Genomic DNA, 22,419 nt, shown 5'->3' on the forward strand with positions numbered 1-22,419 from the left:
AGGTACAGAGTTGGGAGGACATCATTTGTGATTGTAAAGATACTGAGTGGACAGTATGTGTCTAAACATTGTAAACAGCTTGGCTTTTGCTTGGAATCTGAAAGAGTTGGAGTGTTATAACAAGTCTTTATAAAAAAGTTTTGTCATCTACATTTAGAAAGCATATTCATACTGTTGAACTTTCCACCTCTTAAGTTTCTGTCAGCAAATGAATCACATTGCCACCTCCATTATCACACAGTTGCAATACGTTAACTACATGTTAGCCAGAGCACAATACGACTAAAAAGGCCTTGTGAGATAATAAAATGTCTTCTGCTAAAAATCTTCTTCCCGAAGCCACTGACATATTCATGTAATTTCCATCAGCATGTCTCTATCTGCTCCTGGTCGATGCAGCTTTGCTCTGTTGAGCTGTGAAATAAGACATTATGATTATCTAGTGACTGTAGCGCAGTAGTTAATGATCACTGTTCTGTCTGCATGCTGGAAACACGAAGAATAAGTCACTCCTGACACAAAATGGTCAAGTGTTTTCATATGTAGTTAGGTAGGGGTATCATGTCCTCTCATACCAGCCAGGCTCCTGTATGTTGTTGCTCCATCCTCTGATTCACTCTCAGAACTGTCCTGTTTCAAAACTGCCATCCGTCTTTCATTCATTTTTCTCTGTGAAGGAGAAAACACACAAAATGTTGTTCATGAGACTATATAACACAATAACCTCTATCCAGAAAAATAAAGTTAAGTGAAGATTTCTTCAGCCATAAAAATCCATTATGTAGCTTATCGTGTTCATTTGAATGATCTAATACAGAGGTCTTCAACGGGGGTCCGCGGAGGTACTGCAGGGGGGTCGGGAAAGTTTTGGTTGATTAGACATTATTTTTATATTCCCCCTTGCACTTTTTACCACAAATTGAAATGTCTTTAAATACACATTAACATGAATCCAACACACTATAGTGAACAGAAGACGTCTTTCAGTCAGCAATGTACACATTCAGCGACACACAAGAGCTCTTCAAGCTGGGCACCGGTTCATTCACAACACCTGTCCCGCCAATGAGGAGGACCGACCGCCCCTATCGCTGCTGTGCCAATCACGAGGCCGTACCTCGCGCATGTGGTTTAAATAAAAACATGAATGTATCAACGTGTGTATTACTGACATCCCAACTCTCCCAAAAGTTCCGTGAGTCTCCCGCATATTGATAGCGGATTATACAGTCTATGATTATACAGTTGATGAGATTCAATCTCCCGGAATCTGGAGCGAGCAAGAGCGCAAACTAAAGAGTGACTCTGCGCGCGTGTCTATAAATGCAGCGCCAGTGTGTGTGTGTGTGTGTGTGTGTGTGTTTGTGTGTCTATAAATGCTATAAAAGCGTCCGTATAGCTCTGTGTTGCCGCTTATTAGACCGATTGCACCCCCACCCCACCCATACCAGCACCGATCTACCGCAACCCCCCACACCCCCACCCCAGACCGATAACGAGTGTAACAGGAACCCTACCCCCCACCCCCAAATGACTTTTTGCAGGTTGGGATGTCTGGTATTATTTGAGTATCTTAGTATTGAATGCACAATAACAAGGTACATTTATACATGGCACTATAGGACCAGTTTAATATAAAACACAATTTTATACAATATGTAGGGGGTCCCCGCTCCATCTCTCCATCAGTTTGGGGGTCCTTGGTCTGGAAAACGTTGAAGACCCCTGATCTAATACCTTTGGAAAATCTATTTTTACCACACATAAATGGTTTCCAAGACTCTTTGAAGAGGAACGTGTGGCATGTTCAAACACTAAAGGTCGATGGACACATATACTCTTTTCTAGTATGCTCACTTGTGGGATCATGTTATAGCTTCATGCATTAAAGAAACCAAACCCACCTTTGAGATCCTTTCTTTGCTCCACTGGCCAACTCCCTTGCTAACACTGACCACACACTCTACAGCCCGATTCAGAGCCTGTTGGACCTCCTCCAAAGCTGGAACCATGGCGATGTTAGGTATGGCAAGGGTCACATTGACTCTGAAGATTGCCTGCTGACCACTGCTCTTTCCACGACTGGGTGAGTCACTCTCAGCTACAGGAGGAGAGAAGAGCAGCTTTCTGATGCTATTTGGTGTGACTCAAAGATGGACATTTTATGAGCTCACTAGACAGAAAAGGCAAAAATCAACCTCACAAGCTAAAATATATGGGGTTTGATAGAGCTCATATGGACTATGTGGTCATAAACCATGCCAGGATAAAAGAGTCCTAAGAGCTACTATTACAGTTGAAAAATGCACTACTGGCTATATGATAGTGGCACAGAAAATAGACAATAGAAGGGAAAGGTTTTTGTTATAATAGTAATAAAATATATCACAATTTTGTTGTTTGTCTCTTTTTTTCATTAAGATAAAAACCCATTTCATTAAGATAAAAACCCAAAAACCCCAACCCAAATCCCACCTAAGAAGTGCATGAGCGAGGAGGCGTGGATGCGCTTGCGTAGCATCTCCAGGGTGTTGCGTGTCAGTCTGAGTAAGGCATCTACATTGCGGTGGTTGAAGTAGGATAGAAGTTCCTGGGCTTCCTCCTCCATCACCTCCATCAGGTCCCTCTTCTTCTTCCTCCTCACCAAGGGAGAGGAGGGACCAACGCTGGCAGGAGGGAGCAAAGTGTTTCTAGAGAAGAGACAGCCCTCTGAGCGACCCTCGTCCTCACCTGACATATAGGATATGACACATTAACATTAACCCCAAAATCTGACATAGCAAATGCAGAGATTACAGAGTACCAAAATTTAAAAAATAGTAATTAAATCATTACGTAAGTAATTGTGTTTATGGATAGCAAGACATTCTGAAATGCATGGCCTTATTAGGTATGCCCTTTTTATTCTTTCATGTGTCTATCCTGATGTGCTATTTAACATTAGCTTTCTCTCATTCAGTGCATTTCATTGCACCTTATCATGTCCTATTCTGTTTGATCTCAAAAGGAAAATCTAAGTATACCTTCACTGTCAATTTGGTCTATGGTCTTGCTCTCGGCGTAGCTTTCTTCCTCAATCTTATCGATGTCCTCTCTCTGATTGTGGTCAAACTCCAGCAGCATGTTGATCAGTTCATTAGCAGCCTCCTCCACTAGTGAGCTCTTAGTGTGGAGACTCTGGGCTTGTCTTATACACAGGTCCTGTAGAAAAATGTATATGTGACATAAAGGGGGAGAGAATTGCAATGTATAGTAGCATTAGCTGCCCACTCAGCTATAATAAAACTCTTTACATAGATGAAAATTACATCAACATCTTTTTTTTTCTTTTCAATTAAATGTAATTACAGTCTACATACACAACTGTGATGAGGTTACCTGGGCACAAAAACAAATTATGTCAGCTGCAATTAGTGTTAGTGATTTCTACACAGTGTTGGACCTTAAGTGACTTATGTAAGGATTCATTGTGCACTTTATGTCACCGTAATGTACAATATATCGGCCTGTCTGTAGTGAGTGTTATTCATATAAATATGCAGCACATTAATAAATCATGATAAAAAAACATGTTGACTGACTGCTAATGAACCACTTTGTGCTCATCCACAGTCCAGACAGTATCACAAGTATACAATATAAGCAGTCTGCGTAATTGAGGGCATTGAAAAACTACAGTTGTAGCGTAAATGATTCATCATTAATGGAAAGACATTCAATTAATGCCTTTAGGGAAGAAAAAAAACTGTTGTCAGCAGGGAAAAAGAAATGCTGTGCGTTAATCAATTAGGTGTGAATTATATTAAGGGGACTATAAAGTGCATGCATATAATGTTTATGTAATTTAATTTCAAAATGATTTTGGTGGCATATTTTTTATGTAAAATAAGACAATTCCAGTGAAAACTGTTGTAGTCAATGATTATTCTCAATGTATCAGTTTTCGAATCTTAGACTTTAGGCATTAAAAAGCATCTTTTTCAAAGACAATTCAGAATCCACAGCAAGTCAACAGAGACACTGACATGCACACTTATAACAAATAATTTGTAATATTCAGAAAATGATGGTATTAGTTCTTTTGTTTACTTAACCTGTTGTTTATTGTGACTGCCACTGATGTTAATTATCAGACATTATGGATAGTCTGATGTTGAGGACTATACTGATGGTTGTGGTAATTTTGGAGTCCATGAATATGTTGATGTTGTATCAAACAGCCACATTGATGTTTACACTATTTATTATGGTGCTGTGCTCTCCTCCTATATTGTAATGCCTTGAGATTTGATTGCTTTTTTTACCTGTTGTTTATTGTTACCTGTGGTTTATTTCACTTGTTCTTTATTATTAGGTGTTGTTTACTGTTTTACCTGCTGTTCTATTTGTATGGTGGCACTCAGTTTCCCCCCTGGGGGATTAATGAAGCATTTTGCATTGTATCGAGCATCTACTAAAATACTGAATGTGTGGGTGTTGAATAATTGAGAAGGTGGGCTTAAGAAAACTAGAATGTAGAGCTACAAACTAGTACTGTTATTTTAGTTGGTTCAGACAATGTATTTATTTACCCTGGTAGTCTGAACAAACTCCTCACAAATGACTGATTCATCCTCTGGAAGAACACACAGTGTGGATCCGCTCATCTCCTGCAGTACTGCATCGATCCTGAACTCTACCAAGTCATTTACTCTGTCCATCAACAGCTCCAGGTCCACTGGTGAGGCAAGAGAAGAGGAGAAAGAGAGGATCACACACAGACAGAAATGGAGAGACATGAGATTGGGGAAAAAGAAGGAGAGAACAGAGGGAAGAGAGAAGTGGAGGAGTAAAGTTATGAGAACACAAACAAAAATACACAAGCACACATATACACAGAGACATGAACAGCTAGTTCACAATAAATCCATTAATGTAAAATGTATCAGATGCTGCCAGTGCTGTCTTGCAGGATGTTTCATGTGTCAGCATGTGGAATATTGATCTCATTGGATTTTATGCTTACCCAAAGCCTTGTCGATGCAGCTGAGGTACTTGTCTATGTTCAGCGATGTCCAGTTGAGAGAAGTCAAACCCGGCTGTATAGCCTCATCCACCTGTCAGGTCAGTGATGTATGATGATGCACTTTGTACAGTGATTGTTGTGCATTTTGCCATAAATTCTTGTGTCACATGTTAATGGTGGAGTTGAGTGGTCTGTGTGAATGACCAAACTGGAATTGGAAAACTGCTTTCTGAAACAGTGAGCTATAGTTTGTACAGTAATGTAAAATAACAATATGAAACAGGCTCCTAAGGAGCCTAGACTGGGACAAAAATTCGGCCCTGGATTTTTTGGTCCAGACCGGCCCACTACAATCCGCACGCAGATACTGTGCCAACTTGAGTTGATGTACATTTAAACACACAAGCCCTTAATAACAGTAGTATACTGAACAATATCCCTTATATTCTGGAGACTTGAATAGGCTTGAATTATTTTTAACTGTATAATGTGAAACTGTTGAATGAGCAATAAACCATAAACACTGACTGAAAAAAATATGTAAAGCATCATAGGCTACATATGTGTTATGTTGTTAGATCAATGTCCTTCATGTACAAATTAGACTATAGGCACAAAGAAAGGTGCATGTTGACACTTAAAACATTTTAACTCTGGTGACCTGATTTGGGGGAAGTCATTATAGGTAGAAATGATCAACAATTGTGAAAGTAGCAGATCTACATGCTCAAACCACATCACATTGCAACATGTGAGTTGTAAGCTTGCAGATTTGCAATTATGTGGCATCCTTTGATGAAAATAGTGGTTAAGTGGTTAATAAAAGCTAAAACTAATCAATTCATAAGGATAGTATATGAATATGGTTATTGTTTTCCAATACTTAAGATAACTAGATTTAGGCCAAGTTGTAACACACCACACTATGCAGAGTTTGCTATTTATTATGTCAAGTAAAGTTCATAAACAGTTAAGTACCCGTTCTGAACATTTAATGAGTGTTTATCCACACCATGCTGCAGGCACACACCTACTTAAGACTGTATCACCACTTCCACATGGTGGAGAGTCTTCCTCAAACTGCTGCTGCACCACCATGGCAGCGGGAGCCTCACTCTGACACACCTGCTGCTGAGAGGAACCACTGCTGCTAGCTCAGGCTACGTTGGCCGCAGCAGCAAACATTTCTGACAGTTTATTGCTCTTAGCAGCGTCGGTCGCGAGAACTTTTCCTTTCTTTTCTCCGTTTTTCAGCTCCGCCTTTTCGTTTTTTACCCTCATTCTCCATTTTGTAATTCCCGCTTTGTTTTTCGTATGCTGGTATGTTGTTGTTTCTCTCACTCGCTCTCTCATTATGACTGCTTGTCATTAAAGGTGATTGGACGAGGGGGGGGGGGGGGGGGGGGGCTAGAACATGCGTGGGTGGGACTGCTGGCCTCTGTAGCCTATCATAGGGCCATTGGACCAGGTATCCTTTGGACAGACAAGCCAATGGGCCTCTGCTGTGTCTGCAGGCTGCAGCAGAGCTCTGTGTGGGCCGGTGCATGTGTCTGCCCCTAGGTACACACATCTGTACCCCAAACTGAATTAAAATAACTAAATAGCACATTTAATATTAAAATAACAACAGATTATGTTGCAAATTAAATCTCTATATCACTATAAATTATATTATAGCTTTTAAACATGAACCAATATTACTATTTAGATTTTTAATGTAGTTAGAATGAACATTTATCGTTATAATGAATAAAACACAGGACATTGGCTATATTTTAAATACAACTTGTATGAATTACGTCATAACCACGTCTTACCTTGGCTACATGCGGCATGGCGAGCTGCTCAAAAGCACTCTGGATCTTAGCTCGCACTCTGGTGTTCTCACTCAATATTAACTGGAAGGAGAAAGACAATAAAGTTTGTGTATGCACTCATAACAGTATTGAACTGGTTTGCTCAGTGGAAAATACTACTAAGTATATATATAAATTACCTTGTTTCACAATAGGTGTTATTTTCTTATACTGCTTTATGCACTGTATCTCAATCTAAACCACACAACTTACTAGACAAAAGCTATAGTTTTATATTTCTGCGGAAATGCACCATCAACTTTGGGCCCTTGTACTGCTTCTGTAAGTTGCATGTTGTTGCAAATGTGTACAACTGTGTGAAATATCCACCTGCAATTTGTTGTAGTTCTTTTTGAGGGTGTCCTGTTTCTGCTGCAGCAAAGCAGCAAAGGGTGGGATCTCTAGGTTTATCCTTGTCATGCAGTTTACCTCCCTGATCTGGGTCAGAATCTCTGGGTCAAAGTTCACAAACAGCTCCCCTGTCTCCAGAGATCTGACCAGCAGAGAAGCCTGTAGGCCCACCCTGGCATCCTCCATCTGGGTAGGAGGGTTAGGATAGTTCAATGAGGGATTTAAAAAAAAGAGAGAAATAAGAAGTGAGGATAATGGGGAAAGTGAAGCAGAGAAAAAGAGTGAAAAGTAAAATTAGTGAGAGACAGAGGGCAGTGAGTGTAAATAAGACAATAGAAAACACTCAGGTATACAGTACATAAGCATGCTGTATATGATGAGACTATCACTTTTATTAGGCATTTTAAGCCTTTATTGTAGACAGATGAGACAGTTTACAGTACATCAGTTAGAGAGAGAACATGCAACAAAGATCTCTGGCCAGACTCAAAACTGGGGATGTTGTGATTCGTGGTCAGCCTCTTAACCCCTAGGTTAGCAGGGCAACAGAGGGACATCATACATTTTATATACCTGTTCCTATGTCAAATATGTCAGGCTCTTTCTTCTCTCCAATTATATTTCCTCTCTCTTTTTACCTTTTTCATCCAATTGTGATGGTAAAGCATCTCAAACTCCAGCAAGACCCTTGCTACTCTGTTGTAGTTCTTGATGATCCTCTTAGCCTCTGATGTGGAAAGAACCCCTGGATGCTATACAGGGAATATGAAAGTATTGCATTATTTAGAAGGAAGAGAAACACTGATACATTTATTTTACTGTAAATCAACAAAAACAATGAAGCAAGGACCACCTCAATTTTGTACCACTATGTAGTTTCACTGTAGAAAGTCATATATCCAGCATTACCTGCTGAAAGAGATCCATGGGACCCTGGATCCTGCTATACAGTTGCCGAGCCCACATGATCCTGCCCGCCACTGGGGGCAAGTCCCGACCAATGGGAGGATCTAGTTTCTGCTTCATGTAGATACGGGAAACCATTTCAATGTCCCGACCATAGTTTTGTAGAATGCGCTGGTATTTCACGTCAATGCCAAGGTCGGGGATGCACAATCTGTTCATTGAAAGTCAGATGATACAGGTAGTTGCACAAGAAAACCAATGTTAAACAAATACAATTGATGAGATGTGAGGGGGAATAAAGTGTGATGCATTTTTTGAATCAGGGAATGGTTTTGGTCTGGCATGCCACGTGAATGCAATTAATTGCAAGTAATCAACAGCTAGGATAGAGAAATAGTTAGCGTCTGTGCAGAGACACAGGACTGATAAACATTTGCTTAAGGTACAATAATGTGCAAGGGGTGATAAGAAGAGAAGAACAGTGGTGTTACCTTTCAAATTTCTTCAGCACACTTAGAGCTCGTTCTGTATTTTGAATTTTCTCAAAGGTGCTATCCATGAAACTCTTTAGTTGATTCTGGAAGCACAAAAACCAACAACAAAAGTATTTACAAAAGAGGCTTTCATATACCACCCTCCAATCCTCCCAAAAGTCTAATACTGAGTCATACCTTTAGTATAACAAGCTAAGCCACAGGTGTTTTCACTTATTCTCCTTGACTCTCTCTAGTTTTGTTGTTAGCACAGGACAACATCCAAATGTATCACTGGCTGCCCTACAATTAGTCGGTATGTGCCATTTTATGTGCTGAATTGAATTTAAATTGAAACCACACACATCTGGCTCCCAGTGGCCAGTTAGGCACACCCATTCTTAGACGCACAATAAAATGACCTCATATAAATGCCAGTAATACTCCACCCAATGTCAACTTTAGCAGAGGTCTAATCAACCATAATAACTGAAAACTCCTGTGGGCTGCAGGTCCATTAACTGTGAAGTGCAATAAAAAGGAAACATATCAGTTGTGTCTGTACTATTCAACTTACATGGAGCTCAGCAGTGCTTTTGCAGAATTCTTCATAGTCTACATCAAAGTCAGTTCTTCTCTGGTCCAGGAAACTGTAATGTTTTTTCTTCATGTTCAGCACAATAGCCTATCACACAGATAAACATAAAAACACACAGCACACTTGTTCAACTATAGGCAAACCTGAGCTGGTAAATATTCAAGCTTTAATTACTCTTTAATCCCATTTTCTTGACTACAGCTGTTTATCAGGGCTTCCAAGTGACAACACACTAATGTTGGCAGCACATAATCTCAGCCTGAGAGATAATTAGGGTTTTAAAATAGCCAAAGGCTAAACACAGTGCAGAATGAAATGTAAGACCAAAAATTAAATATGTATATGCTGTAGAGCTAACTGTCAACCTCTACAAAAGGAAGTCTGCAATCTATTTTTGTCCACTTCAGTCTGGTTACTTGGGCCATGAAAGGACTGGTGAAATTACAGAAGGTGAACTGGACAGCATGCATGAACTACACAATCCAATGAAAAAACTCATATGCACAACACATTTTGGAACTGGTTCTCTTTTCATGTTCCATGCTGTTAGTTTTGTCATATTGTTATTAATGATATACTCAGTACAAGCTCACAAGTATGAATTTTAAAGCATGCTATTAAGTATGACAATGAGCCATGCATTACTAAAAGTTGACGACCACAGTGAGACATTACCTCCCATTTTCCCTGCATGTCTGCAGTCTGCATGTCCAAGGAAGCAGAGACAAACAGATAGCTCACGTTATTATTAAGGGTAACATCTACTCACCAGTTATAGACAATATGGTGCAATTCAAACCCAGTATGTTATTTCTGTGACCCCTTTAATCTGATTCTGATTTTGACAACAAGAAACCAAGGGGAAAACACTGCCATCATATTGGTAATGAGCAGCCTCAAACTTCTTATTAATGCGATAAAACTACTCAAATCTACAAGTAAGACATGTTTTAAGTAATACTGTAAAACATATTTTAGTGTCTCAAATATGTCAACTTTTAAAAATGCTTTAACCTCCACTATTTCCTCCTATTTATTATATGCATTTGTGAAAGTCAATTAATGCAATTGATTGAGGAAACTCTGGATTTGACCTAATCAGGTCAGACCATTCCACTTAAAGAATGAAACGTTCAAATGTTTCTTTGTCACATTCAGTAACAGTTTTTCCTGAGTTTTTCAGTTTGATAAACACATTTTCAAATGTGTTCTTCATTTGTCATCTACAGTAATTACATGCACATATTTCAACGTCACTGAAAAGCAGAAGAAATCAAGGCTCAGTCAGCTATCAGTGACATTTAATCAGGTAATGGAATGCCTCTCTGTTATATAAAAATGTTTTACATTAATCTGATCTAATAATATACCCACTTGAAATCTAGTGGCCATGGTCTCCAGTCCCTCTATCTTTGAGTCCTGTAAGGCAGAGTAGGTGGAAATGGTGCTGAACATTTCCAGGATCTTGTTGAGCCGTCGCTGGAATGTGTCAAACTTCCCAAAAATGTACATCTCACTGAAGTCAAACTGTCTCTCTGTGGGAGTCTGTTCCAGCTTTTCCTTAGTCTTATGGAAATACCGCTGATACTCCTGGAAGACATAGTTTGACACAAATCGGGTTAATTTTATTTCTATTAATCCATCATATCAAGATAGTAAGGTGCGGTAAGTTTGCTTTTCATCCTTATATTCATTATTTCATAGAAATAGCAGTTTCCTCATTTAGTCTCTGAAACAACTTGTGTGTCTGACTAACACTAACTGACATACAGTATTGTAACATAAAATGTATGTGAAAGACACATACATACAAAGCAAACAAACACATTGTTTGTATCAAACTATGCAAATAAATGATAAAACACATCTGATAATAACTACAAGTGATTTACATTAAAAATGAAGGTGCACACAAATCTATTATCCAGTACCTGGTTTAGGTGGATGGCAGCTCTGATTTTGTCAGCTACAACTTGCTGAGGCTGGTCCCATATTGAATTAGAGCCATTATTAGTGATATAAGCTTTGCAGGCTGTGATCATCTGGTTTGTCACCTGGAGATATTGATGAGCATGGAGAAACATATACATCTGAATTATTGGTGGACCCAGACAACTTGAAATGAACAACCTTGGGAGCTAAATGGGAGTGCACATGATATCATGAGCATGTATAACAAAAAGGTCACAGAGGCAATTTTGTTTGCTGTATTATAGTTACTGTAAAAACCCAGGTGATTCCTATTTTATTCACATCTATTCTTTCTACATTCCAGTAATTTGTACACTGGGATATTAGAAATGGAAACTGTATGATCCTGTATGATTACTGATATTATTGTTCATCAGTCTGGGTTAATGTCACTATGCCCTTACTAGGCATAGTGACATTAACCAGTTCCTTTTATTTACCCATAAAAACATTAAACAGTTCTCTAAATCCAAATGAAGATAATATCAAGTGTTTAGGAAAATAACCTATTCTTATACAATCCTCTGGCACTGTGCAGTGTAGAAGCCACAACTACCTTGACAAAGAGTGATGTTATCTTTTCAGATGTGTTGTAGTAGCGAGAGATACTGTGAATCATCCTGATGGCATTGATAAGACCTGGGATTGCATCCACCATTGATACCTGGTTCGAAACAGATATAATTGTTAAAAATGCATTGGTACATCTTACCTATGTAACTACACGTATTTGCACACGTAGATCTGTTCAAAATCATTTTATAACATTGAGCAGTACTTGTATAATAAACCATTCTCACAAATTGAGGTAAGACAGCAGAACACGTCATCTTCAAAGTGAATAAATCATTTGTCTTACAGGGTCACTGTTGTAAAGAGGGTCACAGAATTTCTCCAGGCTGTAAAGGTACTTGACATTGTCTTTGGCCTCATTGGCTGCATCAGTGATCCTGGTGTCCAGTTCCCGCCATGACTAGAGAGAACAGACGGTTACTGACCTTTATGTTTGGTTGCATCACAGTGAACAGCAGAATATTTACATTTATATAAGAAAAACAACAACAATAAAATGATAAAATGATAGATCCAACAGATTTCTGTAGACTGAAAATAGTGTACTGTGAGACTGTAAAATCATATAATGTGTATATTTGGTATATATAGTCAGGGGCGCAACTACCTACTTTCTGAGGGGTATGCAGATACATTGCAGGCGCCCCCCCACCCGGCACCCCCGCCTGAATTTTTTTTTAGTGGTTATGTAACCCAGCTGTAATTTCAGTCACTTTATGTTATTGTATTAGTATTATTTGTGTTTGTATTATTTGTATGATTTGAGCGAAATAAGGGGTTAAGGGTTAAGACGACATCACATTATGACAGTTTTAAGACAGTCATGAGATTTACGATAGTGCCCCTAGTGAGCGTCGCGAGCTCAGATGTGTGTCCTGATTCTTTCTCTCCATCCTCACACCTGAATGACATGAACTTTGTGTTAAGGAGGTTTCAAAAATACAGCAGTCAAACCACATATAAAAATATGAAATTTTAATTGTAAATGATATCCTTATTGGATATCATTTACTGATTGGACGCTGCATCTGATCTGACTTATCAGATACATCACAACAGCACTGTAGTGTTATATCCGAGTGAAGACATTAAACTCAAGTGTATCACTCCCAAGTTCTATAATTTATCTGTTTTATGATTCACCATCTAGTTAAAAAAAAAAAAGATAACTGTCTGAACAACAAAATAACCACAAACCAGTTCCTTTATTTTTCTTGTCATGATCTGTTATATTGTAAATACTGATCAGACAACAGTAACCTGTTGTTTTACTAGTAGTAGCTTTAGCTAACCTGAATGTTTATAAGCCTCCTCTTGATACACTGACATAACTTACCTACTGTCTTTCAACCACTTTGAAAAGCTTTTTTTCATCCCTGCAAAATCTTTCTCTTTCTCCCTCTTCCGTTTTCTGTGTTGTGCCCCTGAGAGCTTTATTTTCTGTCTCTCCATGTCATTAGGTCCCTGTCATCAAATGACAACACGATTCGAATGAAAACACTCCTGCTCTAGCGCGTGCTCGAGGGGGCGCGCGCCGGCGCGCATAGTGTGGAGAGGCGCTCCGGTGCTTTCACCTCTCTCCCCGGAGGTGAGGCGATTATCGGAGGGGCAGGGGAGGTAGGCGGAGGGGCGCCTAATCAGTGACGTGCCTCTATTATTGATCATATCATTTACTACACATGCACAAACGCTGTTATATACAGAAAATGCAGACTCGAAATAATTTTACCCCCATCGCTTTGGCGCCCCCTCCATTGTGGCGCCCCTATGCGCCGCATATAGTGCATACCCACTTTTTGCGCCACTGTATATAGTCACTACTATCAAGCAGTGACTAATATGAATGTCTGACCTTGATGATTTTCGATTTGGCCATCAAGAGCACACCCAGAACAGCCTTGACATCAGGGCTCTTAAGCTGGTCTAGAAGGTAGTTGAAGCGTGACATTCGTTTCTTCCAGTGGTCCAGCTCAGCCCGAGGGCCAAGGTCATCTGCCTCTTTCCTCAGCTGGTCACTCTCAGCTAGAACCTAGAAAAAAGATGTACTGCATCTCCTCACTGTTTAAGCATCATCTCTACAGTTTATCCATTGTATCCTCAGTGTCACAGATTCCATGTGATTATTTTTTTATGTGACCATTTTGCATCCCTTTTCAACTGTTATTTGAATCATTGAATGTATGAGTTGTGAGAAACAACTACTAACATGAAATTTTAAAGGTATAAGTTAAGGTAAGGAAACAAGCTGCCAAAATACTTTATACAGCCATATTTCTTTTAAAAACACCCATGGGCACCCTTAAATTGATATATACTTTGCAGCTGCTCTGTCAAGATACTGTTGATGCCTTTCAGGATGAAAATGCATTTTAAGCATTTGTTGCTCCAGCTTCATTAAATCATCTCAAAAACATATCGGATCAAATAGCTATTTGTTGTACACTGTTCCTGCTCAACTCCACCTGACAAAAGCCGCATTTAATTAAACATATAAATATGTATAAACTTGAATCTGTTTCTAAATTCTGATTTGAAATCTGTCCACAATCTGCAATGTACAACAAAGAGGAATATAATATTACAGCAGTAACATATTTGAATATGTTTAAGTACACAGTCACCTCTTACCTGTTCTATCTGTTTAATCCAGACTTTCATGCAGGCCTCTATCTTTTCTGTTGTCTCTGTGCTGTTGGCTGCTGCCATGTAGTCTGATGGACCTTTCAGCACCCGCAGGTCAAATGTGTCACACTCTTTTAAGGTAACCTGGAGGCAAGTCATGACATGGTTTATTTTTGCTGCGGTGTGTGTAATTTATTTGTTTGTGGATGTGCCTCTGTGTGCTCACACAAGTCTATGCTTCATAGAATTCATCCAAAAAGAAGAGGCTGTCTGACTGGATGGCCTATGAACATCCCAGATGATAGTTTGTGATACTGTTTACTGTTTATTTCTTGAAAAGAACTGTATTATGCTAAAATGTCTGTGGATGTTTATTACATGTACACATATAACTGCAAGTCCTCTATAAAACATTGATGTTTATTGCTGACATAAATGAAACAGTTAACACTGCTGTAATGAAAAAATGTTGACAGACGACAGTCTTTATTCCCCTATACTAATCCAAATCATGTATGTATTATGTGTTTTTCAGAGTAACATATAGATTCCAAAGTACTGGCATGGGTATAAAATCAGGTTAGAACACAAATATTTAAATCAGTTTCTGATTAAATAATACAATAATACTACAGTCAAGTCACAGTATTTTACGTCTGACTCACTCATCCAATCAGAATTAAGAATCAAACCGTCATGTTTTATTGTGTGTTGCTGACCTTTTCTTGCAGGCTCTCCTGTGCTCCAGCCAAAACAGACACAAAGCTTTCCAATGATGATATGAAGTCCTGTTTGACAGCCTGGGCTTGGGTACTGGCCAGTTCTCCCCAGCCATGGTTCATCTTCCTCAACGTGGGGATGAAGATCTCTGAGAGCAGCTGTTCCACACTTTTCAACAGGCCCACCTCTGTTGTGTCCAGCATATTAAAATTTACATCCTAGAAATAGACAACAGTGCGCACATATTCTCATTCTGCAGAAATCAATGCAACTTTTTTGACATTGAACTAAATTATACTCTAAATGAACTGGGATCAAACAGTGAAGCAATGAGGAGACAGGAGTATAAAGTGAAAACAGGGTTTCTATTTACCCAAAAAATTAAAAAAATCTACAAAACCAATAAGCTAATAACTAGGCCTATAAAAGATGTCAACACAAACAAACTATAATCAATATAACAACAAAGAAACTGAGATGTTAACTTAACAAAACCATCTAGGCATAATTACATGAGGGAACATATACTGGCTTGGCTAAACCAAATAACATGCATGGGGTAAACAAAATGGACGCCAACTACAGCTAAAAGCAAAACAAACAAACTAAACTCAACCCCATCCCCCCACCCCCACCCCATGACACATGGTTCAGCCTGATGAGCTTATTCCAGGATTTAAGAGACCTCAGCCCATAACCACAACTTTTGAGCACAGGTGAAGGGGTGGAAGGTTTGAATTCTGGAGTTTTGGAATTGTGGACATTGGGACTTGGTAGCCTTAGGATAGAGGGTCATGGGAGTAGTTTGTAGAGATATCGGCTGACGGCCTGTATAGGCCCGGTAAAACGGTTGCACTGTTCCTCGGAAACTCTGACAGGATGGCAGGAAGAGAGACAGCACCAGCATGGAATTTAGTGAGATGATAAGAGGGAGATTGAATGGGAAGAAGTGGTGGGAGGGAGAAGAAAAACAGAGAAGATTTCTCAGGTAGTATGGAGAGTGACAGTAGAGAGGTTGTGGACAAGGCCCTGAAGGAAAGGTTGCTGAATATAGTAGTGAGATTTGAAGGAGAGGGGGGAGTAAAGAAAGTCAATCCATTGAAGCTAATTAAAATAATCTGAGGATAGGTCGGAGAGGTGAAGTATGCAAGAGTTTTAGGAGATGGAAACTTGCTTATAGGATGTAATACTGATGAGCAGATGGAGAAGGCAAAGAAAAATCCATATCCAAAGTAGTAAGAGTGGGGGAGAAGTTGGTCAGTGGTTGCAAGGGGATAACCACGGGAATACCTCATACATTCACTATGAAGGAACTGGTGGAGCATCTGAGGGTGCGAAATAAGATGATCACAAGTGCTAAAACAATGGCAAGGGGAGCAAAGAAAAGAGAAACTGAGACAATTTTGGTAGTTTTGGATTTTGAATCAAAAGTTATGTCAGAAGAGTTATACTTTGGGTTTATGAAATATAGAGTGAGGGAGTTTATACCAAAGCCAATGTGATGTTTTGACAGCCAGGGATTTAGACATGTGGCTAAGGTGTGCAAAGGAAAGAAAATATGTGCTAGGTGTGGTGGGGAACAAGACGATGGTAAGTGTGGAGAGGGAGTGAGACCTAAGTGCTGTAATTGTGGAGGGAATCACAGTGTTGCTTATTGGGGTTGTGAGGTGTTGAGAAGAGAAGTAGAGGTCCAGCAGATAAGGGTGAAGGAAAAGGTGATTTATGCAGAGGCAGTTAAGATGGCTGGACAGGAAAGGCTGGATAAGGAGCATGGCTACAATAACAGGCAAAGGGTGGTGAATAGAGAACAGGATGATAAAAGGAAGATGTGGGAAGAGAAGAAGAAGTTGGTGACTTTCATAGCAGTAGTGATAAATGCAACAGTTCAAGTCAAGTCTAAGATCGAAAGGATTCAAATAATTGTTAAAGCAGCAGCGCATCATCTAGATATGAGGGTCTTGGAAGAGGTGAGAGATAATCTCAGTGTGCAAGAAAGTCAAGAATCTCCATGTATTGGTTGATAATAGTAATCATATATTCCAGTGGAATGCAAGGAGTTTCATAGCTAATGGGAAACACTTTAAACAATATATAGACAATCAAAGGGAGTTTTCTGAAACCCAATTTAGATTTGTTCTGAATGGAAATGTGTCAGTTAGGCGAGATAGGGCAGATACAGTTACTGTTACATTTATCAGAGAAGAGATTCCTTATACAGTGCTGGGTATTGGAAAATAACTGAAGTATGTAGTGGTGGAAATATGGGTGGGAAAGAAGGAGTTAGTGGTTATGAATTACTATAATACTAGCAAAAGAATGGAATTGATCAAGCTTGAAGAAATAGAGGGGCAAAGTAGAGCAAGCATTGTGTGGTTTGGGAACTTCAATGCACATAATACACTGTGGGGAAGTGAGAAAACAGATAGTAATGGCCAGGTAATAGAAGACTTGTTCGATGAGAAGAACTTAGTCTGCTGAAATGATGTGAGTAAAACAAGGATAAATGTTAACACAGGAAAGAAATCGACACTGGATTTTACATTGGTTTCAAATAATATTGCTCTCATATGTGACTGGAGTGTGTACCAACATGGGACCATAGGTAGTGAACATTATCCAGTCTTATTCACAATAAACATGAATGCATCTGTGACGGAAGTGGACAGGGGAGGAAGGTGGATTTTTGAGAAAGTTAACTGGGAGTTTAAGAAAGAAAGTAATGGTGATTAGGAGCAACGAGAACATCACCTGTGTGTGCATTATAAGTTGGGACAGGAGAGATGCCGTTGTTTTTGTGCAGGAAACGACTTAGTGAATGAATTTGAGAGGGCACAGAGATAACCATCCAACTAAAATGGTGTTACAAGCTTGCTGGGAAAGAGAGGGAACATTAAAAAAACTTTGGCTAGACAGCAGATGCATCAGTAAGAGAGTTGGGAGTGTATTGAGAGGAGTTTTGTCCAACAGTGATGTGCCTGCAACCCCATGTGGGTACTTGAACCGCTGAAGGTGGTTTATGGATGGATCGAAAGATCTGGTAACAGAAAAAACAGGTTCAACAGTGCCAAAGTAGAAATAAGTAAACGCATGTCAAATTTTTTGAGTGTATATACAGTTGAGGTATATGTTATTTAGCTTTGGAGTGGGCTGAAGAAACCTAACAAAAGAGAGTTTTGATCTGCAGTGACTCAGCATCTGCTATGTACAGCCTAAAGCTCAGTATATCCAATAATCATCAGGACCTGATATATGGGATCACGGAAAAGTATTCACAACTGATTAGAAAAGGCACTTTGGTTACATTCAATTGGATTCCTGCACACAGGGAAGTGTATTACATGGAAAAAGGTCAATGATGTAAGTAAGGCATCTACATTCAATACAATACAGAGTGGGTATTGGGATTGGGTAGTGGGATATTGGATTTTGTGAGTATTGCTAGGCACCAGAAACCACAGAACATGCACTTGTCAATTGCAGGAAATATGTGTCAGAAAGGAAGGACATGATGGAAAGAATGGAAAGAGCAGGGCTAAGAGGGGCATGTTTAAAAGATATATTGGAGTATGGAAGCAGTGGAATGGGAAGAAAATGGGCTGATGGCAAGAATATGAAAGCTGGGGTGTGGTAGGAACAGTTAAATTCCAGAAGATGGCAGTAGTGCAACATATTGGATGCAAGCTGCCATTAAACATCCAAGAAGAAGAAGTAGGAGAAGAACCACAACTTTTGCTTGAACTAGACAGAGATCTCCCCCTACAACCAGGTAACTCAAATGCAAAGAAAGAAAATTATGTATGTGTGCACTTCACTTTAACAATGTAAGGCTAAAAGTAAATAAACTATTTCCAAATCAAATGTTTATTGTTTTAATGTTAATTGTTTGGGTGTGGTTGACTGCAAATGAGATCAACATGTTTAGGTAAGCAGGGTGAATTGGGTGAATATTACCATGCGTGTGACATACCAACAAGTGATGTGTCTAGTTCATGTTGTATTTCTGTCTCTAATCTAAGCATCTACATCTGTACTAGATGGTACAGTTAGGGCACCTCATCATTTTATCAAAGTAAATAGTACAGCAGTGATTGTTAGCCTCCAACAACAACAAAGTCATTCAGTAATTCAGTGATAATTTGAAGAGATGATGGGGAAAATGTGCACTCACTGGAATGAAGGTGAATTTCTCAGCTACCAGGAGAAAGTCACAAAAGTTGTCTAAAACAAATAGTCGGCCCTCTGTCTATTTCACTTGTGTTTTCAGTCATTTACACTAACCTGATTTAAGCTTTTATCTCCTGGTGAGTCGTAGAGATGTTTATCTTTCCTCCGGTAAGGTCCTCTTTTCACCATTACTCCATTAAAGAACTTAACAAGGTCTAAATGCTTGACATGGTGGATTAGAGTGAGCCACCACACAAACAAATAAGTCCAGTACTCACTCTCGTTTTAGTTCTGTATAGGTCCATCTCTTGAGGAAAATATCTTTCTGTTTGTTTGTTTTTCCAGCTACCATTTACACTGTTCATATTAACAACAGATTGAACAATTTTGGTTTAGTTATCCCTATTTTTGATGCTCTTTTTTGTACTAAACATTAATGTAGCCTATAAACAACACTGGACAAACAAAGCATGCATTTTCAAGGGTTTCAGCTCCAATACTGAATCCACCAATGAGTAGAGCAATACGTGATGATGAACATTCAATTTCAAATTTAACCTTATTTATTTTATCATGATTACTATGATTTATCTATCTTAATGCAGTGGTGCTGTAAACACAAGCTCTTTCTGTCACACACACAAACACATGTCTTCCTCCTCTCCCACTTGCTGAGAATGCCTGGTAACAAGCATGCCCTATTATCAGTGGCGGTGATTAGTTTTGCTGCTGACAACAGGTGATCAGCAAAAATCAATAGCCAGGACTGCCTACAGTATCAGAGGGATGAAGCCAAACCTCACTCACTAGGTCTGGATGAAAAGGAGCTGGCTTTAGTTAAGGAAAACCTTTGAAAACACAAAAGGGCTCAAAGAGAAATCACTTCCAAAAGGAATCAAATACATATGCTTCATATTATTCTAACATGTAGACACAGTATGATTGGAAAAAAAATTAAGTTAATAACGGTTGATGTCTGTCTGAGTAGGTTCACTTTATTCTGTATCCTTGATCAACCAACGTCACCCTGAAAGTCATGACTTACATTTCCCAAAACGGTGCAAACTGACTCACTCTGTGTATGTTCTCAGAGGTGATTGCCTTGGAAGTGTTGGCTCTGGTGAAGAAGACACAAACTCCGGTCAGTGCCACATCCCTCCCGTCTGTCACAAACACTTTACACTTCTTGCTGCGACCAGGCTGCTGGGCAACAAGCTGAGAGGGAGCAGAAGCTGCTGCTGCTGATGCTGATGCTGCTGAGCACAGAAGTGGATAGAGAAAACAACACAAGGTATCATCACAACTTCTCTCTGTGATATTGATGCTAGGATATATTTCTTTTGAACTGAGTAATGATTGATTTTGGGGGGCTCATCAGTTACAATGCAGCTGTGCTGTGACTAAGAGAGATCATGTGACACAGACAAAACCTAAAAATCATATTGCAAATTCGATATAGCCTACCGATTTGTATTTCTTTATAAGCATACATTTTCACATTTCATTTACCTCCTTCTAGTGGCTCAATGTCCTGATAGTAAAACATGAGGTGTGCAAGCCCCTCAGTCACAAAGAACTGCTCCATGCGGTCAATCTAAGAAAGATATGAAAAGAAAACTTTCAGCACAGTCGGACAAAACAGTCTCCTAAATGCAATCCAATGCTTTTGGTCATTTTAATGACCAAAAGCATTGGATTGCTGCTACACCTACAGTATTTTGAAAATGTATGGTCTTCTCTACAATAAAAACATGCTGTGTGAAAATTTGAGAACCTGATTCCCCTCCAGTATGGCATCTTCCACATCAGCCTTCTCCAGTCCCAGGCATGAAGCCACAATGCTGAGCACGTAGTCATGTCTTCCATCCAGCTGTGCACGCTTAGCTTCTCGCTCTTCCTTCAACTTTTGCTAAACAAAACATGAGGACAATTTCAATATCAGGACAGATAGCCAAGTTACTTTTAAATTCAGCCCAGCTCATGACATGACCAAACTGAGCACAAAGCCATTTTATATTATTTCACATACGTTGTATGGAGTGATGCGGCTGTTGGTAATGACAGATGATTGAAGCTCTCCTGTGGTCTTACACATCGGCTCAGACATCATTTAAATAACAGTCCATTCAATGAATGAATGACCAAGTAGGATTTGTCAAAAATTATAAAATGCATAATATCCTTCCATACTTTGTATCCACACAAGATGACAAAAAATATCCAAAACGTGAGTCACTGTTCCTTCAAGAATTTCAAAAGTACATCTTCATTTTCATCTCGCTACTTTTAAGCAGTGCTTCCATGTCTCTCTTATGACTCTCTTAGCAGCTATCCAAGCTTTCTTTGAATGGATTAAACAGCAACACAGCTGGTTTAGGATGGTGACAGTAAAATCAGCCACAATGTGTTGCCAGGTTCTGCTGCTTAGTAACACAGGGACAAGGTCTGCCAATAAATTACATGAAACCTGGTGTTGCATGGTTCGTCGGCTGCAGGGTGCATTTAAATTCTCTTATTTACCCTTTCTTTTGTCTTGGAATTGAAACAGGGGTTGACAGGAAAAGCTCTTTTTAGCTTTAAATACTTTTTGCATTGACGTCATTTTGGTGAGACTATCTTTTAAAAGGTTCACTTCTGCAACAAAGCAGGAAACATCCTGCTATGACTGGCCAGGCCAAAAATAGAACACTTGAAAGCCAACCCTTTTATATACCAGTCTGTTTAGACACTGTTCAATAACAGGATTAAACTTTAACAATGAGAACGACACATTAACTGATCACCAACTTCCGTTTTATTCCTCAAGTTTCTCTGTCATCCAGCTCTCCCTTTCTCTCCTATAACTTTCTTTTGATTTTAAGTAGAAATCTGTGTGGATCATGTACTAATAATTCCTTGACCTTTTCTTTATATGTCTTGCTTTACTGGCGAAGGTGCATGGAATACAAATCGAGAACAGGGCATACATGTAAGTTGTCTTTGTGTGTCCCTTGAATTGTAGTTTGAATCAGATGGGAGAAATGGGAGAATGTGATGTTTTGAGAGGTAGTTCATATATATCCCTGAATAAAGTGCTATGAGGACCATAAAGATGAAAAGGAAAAAAGATGCCAAGTCCAAAAGATAAATTAGATAGACATGAAATGATTGAGGGAGGAAGAGAGGGTGGGGAGGGCTGAA

General features: G+C 39.3%; 1 protein-coding gene across 3 annotated transcripts in view; it reads right to left on the reverse strand.

The window, feature by feature from the left end:
• dnah5 (dynein, axonemal, heavy chain 5) overlaps window positions 1-22,419 on the reverse strand; it is a 101,843-nt gene that overhangs the window by 72,545 nt on the left and 6,879 nt on the right. The window contains exons 2-24 of one of the 3 annotated variants that reach the window (XM_053327431.1): window positions 21,014-21,148; window positions 20,749-20,833; window positions 20,314-20,480; window positions 15,075-15,293; window positions 14,362-14,499; window positions 13,586-13,762; window positions 12,020-12,133; window positions 11,717-11,824; window positions 11,121-11,243; window positions 10,564-10,779; window positions 9,865-9,891; window positions 9,169-9,276; window positions 8,610-8,695; window positions 8,122-8,329; window positions 7,851-7,964; window positions 7,192-7,398; window positions 6,823-6,903; window positions 5,006-5,096; window positions 4,572-4,717; window positions 3,030-3,201; window positions 2,476-2,730; window positions 1,905-2,101; window positions 576-669 (exon numbers count right to left, since the gene is read on the reverse strand). In XM_053327431.1, the coding sequence (XP_053183406.1) occupies window positions 576-669; window positions 1,905-2,101; window positions 2,476-2,730; window positions 3,030-3,201; window positions 4,572-4,717; window positions 5,006-5,096; window positions 6,823-6,903; window positions 7,192-7,398; window positions 7,851-7,964; window positions 8,122-8,329; window positions 8,610-8,695; window positions 9,169-9,276; window positions 9,865-9,891; window positions 10,564-10,779; window positions 11,121-11,243; window positions 11,717-11,824; window positions 12,020-12,133; window positions 13,586-13,762; window positions 14,362-14,499; window positions 15,075-15,293; window positions 20,314-20,480; window positions 20,749-20,833; window positions 21,014-21,148 (3,268 nt within the window). Of the gene's footprint in view, window positions 1-575; window positions 670-1,904; window positions 2,102-2,475; window positions 2,740-3,023; window positions 3,202-4,571; window positions 4,718-5,005; window positions 5,097-6,822; window positions 6,904-7,191; window positions 7,399-7,850; window positions 7,965-8,121; window positions 8,330-8,609; window positions 8,696-9,168; window positions 9,277-9,864; window positions 9,892-10,563; window positions 10,780-11,120; window positions 11,244-11,716; window positions 11,825-12,019; window positions 12,134-13,585; window positions 13,763-14,361; window positions 14,500-15,074; window positions 15,294-20,313; window positions 20,496-20,748; window positions 20,834-21,013; window positions 21,149-22,419 lie in introns of all 3 variants that reach the window. The other 2 variants (XM_053327429.1, XM_053327432.1) reach the window with 2 other exon arrangements.

The sequence above is a fragment of the Scomber japonicus genome, chromosome 10 (genome assembly GCF_027409825.1).
Source record: "Scomber japonicus isolate fScoJap1 chromosome 10, fScoJap1.pri, whole genome shotgun sequence".
NCBI classification, from domain to species: Eukaryota; Metazoa; Chordata; class Actinopteri; order Scombriformes; family Scombridae; genus Scomber; species Scomber japonicus.